The sequence below is a fragment of the Catharus ustulatus genome, chromosome 1 (assembly GCF_009819885.2).
Source record: "Catharus ustulatus isolate bCatUst1 chromosome 1, bCatUst1.pri.v2, whole genome shotgun sequence".
NCBI lineage: Eukaryota > Metazoa > Chordata > Aves > Passeriformes > Turdidae > Catharus > Catharus ustulatus.
Window position 1 is genome coordinate 59,177,270 of NC_046221.1, and position 6,000 is coordinate 59,183,269.

The window sequence follows — 6,000 nt, forward strand, 5'->3', positions numbered from 1 at the left end:
GGATAAATGCACAAAACTGTGCACTAATTGATAAGTGCCTTGCTAATAAGACTCAAAACTATTTTACTGTAGATCTAATGACTGACAGCATACAGCTGATTCCCTCAAAAAAATTAGCATTGAGTTAGATGGGACAGGTTTGTCAGGTTTTTGTGTGTTTGGTAGGTTGGAGGTTTTTTTAGAAAGGTACTAGTGCAGTCAAGGAAAAAACTACTTGGTTTTTAAGACAGGCAATTCAATCAAAACTGATAACATGCTAGATTTCTAAACAACTGGAATAAAATAACATGCTGAGCTATATAGGCTAAGTCAAATAGGAAGTTCCCATTCTCCTCTTTTTTATTTTCATCTCTGCTCTCAGCCTTACCCACCTCTCACCTTGACACAACCCTAGCCATTCTCATTTTTTGTGGCATTCCCCTCAACTCAAAACCTGGGAAGCACGATGTTTAGCTCTGCAGCAGTTTAGTTTACTCAGTTTAGCATGCTGAACCAGGCCAGTTAAGTGTCTGATGATCAAGTGCAGGAAAAGGGAAACAAACCCAGTGACGCAGAGGAGGACAAGGAAAGAAATCATTTACTCCTTAGCCTTTTTCTCAAGGTTGGAGCAGTGAGAATGGCAAGGAGTCCTTATCTGAGCAGCAGGCTTTTAGATGGGCTAAACTACAGCACCTTTTAGCTGTACTAACATTTCAGAATTCTTTAGTTTTCAGAAGAATAACTCAAGAACAATTATTTGATTACACAGCATTAACTTAGTAATTCCATACAATATCCAAAGCAACAGTAAGTAGTGCGTCTTTCAGTCCCAAAACTCTCTGTCAGAGGGTAGCATTTAATCTCTTCATGAAGTCAGAGCTCTTCACCTATAATTTATTTACAAATCAATGTCTTCCCTTTTCAGTGTTTTTCTCTCTACTTCCAATTTTACAGACACACAGGAAGAGTCACACATAAATTATTTAAACATGTCTTGCAACTGTACCTACAAGTCGCCAAAACACTACCTAATCACATCAAGAATTATTTTTTTTTAATCTCTGGCCTTCAGGGTCGTGATAAACCATTACATCCATTCTTCCTCTCACCTTCCCAGGATTTAAAAAGGTTCCAAGCCTTTCAGATGCTTCATTTATATGCATAGTCTAACAAATCCTGTCTAACTATGCCTGTATGTATATCCAGTACTTTGAGATGCCATCTGAGTAAACACCATACACCATGCCTCTCTGACTACCTCCTCTACCAAAAGAAAATTTGTCCAGATTAATGCTGTACTACTAGTCATCCATCAAGTACAAACTGTTGCCACAGCTTATATTGTTTTGGTTCTTCTGTTGCATTTAGTTTGGAAAAAGAAGAGGCACTTACTAGTAACTGCTAGTTACTAGAACACTTACTCATAATTTGCATATACTGAGGGAAAGGCAACTACCCGTAGTATATATCTTCTATGGGTAAATAAGGTTTAAGAGTAGAATGCTTTGAAAGAAAATAACCCAACATTGTCAGCTTGGTGTTTTACTATATTAGCTTCCTAAAATAATGTAAATATATTGTTTGTCAAATATCTGTTTTTATCTCTGCATTCACATCCCACATGCCACCGAATTAGCCTTATTTATCTGTCATCTGTACCACAAAAATAAGATGCGTTTTACAAACCCTCATCTATTCACCTGTTATCACCTTACAAAGTTAATCCTCCCACCCACGCCTTTACAGAAGTATCGATTGTAACAGAGTCCAAAATGAAGTGCAAGACGTGAACTAGCTCTCGTAGTGCTAGCAGTGATTCACACACCATACTTGGTATTACTGTTGCAACGCGCTTCGGAAAAAGGAAGTGTAAAGAACCACAAGAATTAATGCTTTCCGAGCAGTGCCTTGTCACCCAAGTGAAAAATCACTCATTTCCCCTGCAACGCCGGTGGAGAAACACCAGCACCCCCGCAGAAGGGGCTGTCCTGAGCAGCCCCTCACTCGCGATGCCCGAGCTCCACCTCCGGCTTCATTCTACTCCCGCAGGAGGCTTCAGGAGCGAGGCCTAGCGAGAAGCAAGGCTCCGGACGCGACGGCATCTCGTAGCTAACACCTCCTTAACCCTAGACGCTATATCTGATGCAAAAGCACATGGCTGGACAAACACCTGGAGCGAGCCAGGTGAAACTGCGCTCTTCTCCGCAGTCTGAATCTTTCCTCTTAGCCCTCTCTCCACTGAGTTCCAACAGCAGTTAGCTTTTAAGAGAGCCTAATGGTTGGACCTGATGCTCTGATCGCAGAGCTCTCTTCCAACTCAAACGACAGACTGTAGGTGTTTTCCCGGTCTGAGCAGCGCCGTGGGCGGCGCCGCTGCCGGTGCAGGCGGGAGGCGGACTGAGCGCCCCGCGCCGCCCCGGGCAGGCGCCGCGCCCGACCGCGGGCTGCTCCGCTCCCCCGGCTGGAGCCGCCCATGAGAACTTCCTCCTTTGGGCCGGCGGCGCTGACTAATGGAAACAAAGAGAAACAAGCTCTCAGCCACCCCAGGCGCCAGACTTTCGCCCTTTCCCGAAGCGCGCTTCTCCACCTGGACAGGTAGCCCCGGCATCGCTGGCTGCAGAGAGGCGATGCGGCCCCTCCTCAGTGTTCGGGGGCTCTCCGGCGGCCCGCCGGCTCGCCCCATGCGGCAGACCCGCTCCCCCGCACGCACGGAGCCGAGGCGGTCCGCACGCGTTGACCCCCGACGCTCCCCCGCTCTCTCACCAGCGCCCCGCTCCCTCTCGTCGCCTTCATCCTCTTCCTCCTCCTCTCGCTGCTGCCCATCCCGCTGCCGGCCCTCGCCCTGCGCCTCCACGGGCACCACGGTGAAGCTGGTCGGCATGGTGCAGGCGGCCCCGGGCCCGCTGGCGCCTCCCTCCTCCGCGGGCAGCGGGCAGGGTGAGCCGGGCGCTGCCGCCTCCCTCACGTGAGAGCCATTTCCTCACACGGCGGGGGGGGCCGGCGCCCGCCACCTCCCCTCACCGCTCCGCCGAGGGAGCCATGGCGCTGGGCCGCGGCTCCGAGCGAGGGCACGGCCCTGGGGCAGCCCCTCGCCCTCAGACCTCGCCTTACAGCGGTCCTCGCAGCGCTCAGACCACCAGGCTGCTGCTCCTCTGATGCACACAGAAACTGCCTTCCAAAGGGAATCAGAGCAGGGCTGTAGGACCTTAATCCTCCAGATTACTGAGGGGATGACAGCATCTGGAAGGCCCAAGCAGGAGATTTATGATCACATTTTGGACAAGTGGAGAATGTCCACTGTGTGCCTTTGGACCACCAGGACATAAAGATCCGCTCTCCTATGCAGCAGCCATGGTTTGCAGTGGATGGGTGAAGGTCCTGGGATTCAGGCTGGAGTCAGCACTTAAACTCTGACCCGCAGTGCAGCAGATTCAAAGAGTCAGTGGATGAGCAGTGTATCAAATTAAATATTAATGATGTAGCACTAGTGTTGAGATACAGCTCTTGGTTACCTCCCACTTCATCTCAAAGGAGGTTGTAGCATCTCCACTCCAAAAGTAGTGAAAACAGATTTAGAATCCAAGGGCGTTTTTCTTGTCTCCTGTTCTTCTACCTTCCTAGCAAAGTGCTAGGATAAATCAGAACGACTGTTCATGTCAGTCTGTATCTGTGTCTTTTGGAAGAGGACTCTGCTGGTTTTGTGGGTCCCCCCATACCCCATTGGGATGGGAGATGTCTATGTAACACCACAGTCTGTCCCACAGCTGAAAGGCTCTCAGAGAAGGGGGTAGGCAAAGTGGTTTTGGCCATCAGAGCTGGCAGTGAGCTGGCAGATGTGAAGGTGGTTGGGCAACAAGAAAAGGACATGGAGAGATGCATGGTAACATTTTGATATTTGATTATGGGCTTCCCTTTGAAACCATGGTGTCACTACAGTAATGAGAATAGCGGCTGCATGAAAAAGGAGTTTCTTCATCCTCCCTCAGCCTTTTTCCAACTGTAAGAAAGCAACTGGAATGGTTTCATAGCTAATGATAGCTGATCTCCATTATTAATGTTATCTGCAGAGGTAAAGATGTTTTGAGGCACTTTTAATGTTAAAGTTCATTTTGTAATGGTACAAAGTATTATGAAAATTAATACCATGGAGGAATAAGATACAATGATAAATTAGAATAGTAAATGTGATTTTGAAACATATACACAAAATAAAAATTTATTCTTCAAAACAGGACTGATTTTTGTCCAGGGCAGAGCTAATTGTTTCACAGTGACTGTGAGGGAGTGGAGCCTGGAGCTATGTGAAGCTGTCTAGGTTGTTATTCTATCCCTTCACTGTCATCACCAGGGCACCTTCTAAGAAGGTGTGCTTGATGACTGGAGGGTCTGTCCACTACCGGTTTTCATTGTCCCAGGTTTGGTGAGCATATTTGCATGTAAATCACTCTTTGTACATTTTTGTTATTGTTCCTGTTATTCTTCTTTCTCTTATCTCCTTGCTGTTTCCAGTAAACATGTAATCTCTGCCTTTTGTATCTTCCACAGAAGAGGGAGGGAGGGAGAGGAGCAGCTTGTGGTTTTCTTTTCAGTGGGACTACTAAATTGGAAATGCCATTCCTAAACCATGACAACAGCCTGCAGTGCATTTGGTATGAGGTCACGTATGAGTGAACATTGAGAAGAAAATTTTCAATAGCTGATCATTTTTAAAGGAGCATTTATCTAGTGCCTTGAGAAGTCTATTGAAAGAAACTCATGGACAATAAAGATGAGAACTGTATCATACCACTTGCACAAAATGTTTAGTGTGGACAAACTAGGACTGCAGCCTTCATTTTACTCCAACCTGATACAATTATTTTTTGTTTAAAGTAGCTATGAGCCAAAGAACAAGTTCTGGGCCAAGCCACTTTTTAATTATCAGAGGCAGAACTTGCTCTTCCAACTTTCTTCTGTGTCCTCTCATAACCATGGAGAACCATCTGATGAAAAACAGGCACAGTTCAGTGGAGCAAATATAAGAAATTCTTATGGGCTCGTGGGTTGTCCCCCATTACAGGGACATCCTGTAATGTGAGAGCTGTGTGAGTTTTGAACCTCTTCAAAAGTTACGGCACAATGGTGACCTTTGACTGGGAAAAGTAACTCACTTCTTACATTTATTTGTCATTTCCTTTGAAATAGCATGAGATAAGTAGTGTTGTGATGCATGCCAGGTCTAACAGACTACTCTGATGGTGTGCTTCTTGGCAATATGAAATATAAAAGATCAAAGTAGAATAAGAAATCACATAGCTCTGTGTCTAAAAAGTACAACGATGGAATCGCAGTATTACATGAGTGTTTTGTTAAAAAAAGATAAAATGGGAAAGCATTTCAGTTTGTGACATTCCCTGAAAACACAGACCTCTGCACCATCACCATCTTTCTGTTTGGAAAGACAGGAATGGAGCAGGAGAGCACCAATTCAAACAGAAATATCCAGATGGACCTTTAGAAGACATTCCTCTTGTTAACAAAAATGGATTTGATGAATATTTTATAATACCCCCCAAAAACTAAACTAAAAATTGGAACACATGAAGATCTGTATAGGAAACTAGTTTATATACCAAGAATAGTAAAAGGATAAAATTAATGCTAACAAGAAGGTTGTGATTTAAAACCAGACATCTATCTAAGAAAGTTCATTATGTCACTAAGACACCAATACCTTAAAAATCTGTACTATCTTTGATGTTATTAAGATATTAGAAGTAAATCACATAAAAAAATAGCAAAAAATAGCAAAGAAGGAAAGAAGAATGCTTAGCAGTCTATGTGAGTGAAAAAATCACTAATATTTTCCAGTCATCAGGACTAATGCAGTCTAGGCATGTGAAACTAAAAATAAGCTAGCCGTTGACTTCTTGGACTTAGGAATGTTGCATTTTTACAAACCTCAAAATCTTTAGAAATCTTGAAAAATAGGGAAAATTCTAAGAGAGAGAGTGACTGTCCTTGTCAATATTGAGTCATCAG

The 6,000-nt window shown here is 44.8% G+C and overlaps 1 protein-coding gene across 3 annotated transcripts in view; it reads right to left on the reverse strand.

Annotated features, from left to right (window-relative positions):
• SLC12A7 (solute carrier family 12 member 7) overlaps positions 1-2,953 on the reverse strand; it is a 60,427-nt gene extending 57,474 nt beyond the window's left edge. For 2 of the 3 annotated variants that reach the window (XM_033071344.2, XM_033071335.2), the window contains exon 1: positions 2,743-2,950. In XM_033071344.2, the coding sequence (XP_032927235.1) occupies positions 2,743-2,860 (118 nt within the window). In that variant the 5' untranslated portion in view covers positions 2,861-2,950. Of the gene's footprint in view, positions 1-2,742 lie in introns of all 3 variants that reach the window. The other variant, XM_033071353.1, reaches the window with a different exon arrangement.
• Between the last annotated feature and the right edge of the window lie 3,047 nt (positions 2,954-6,000).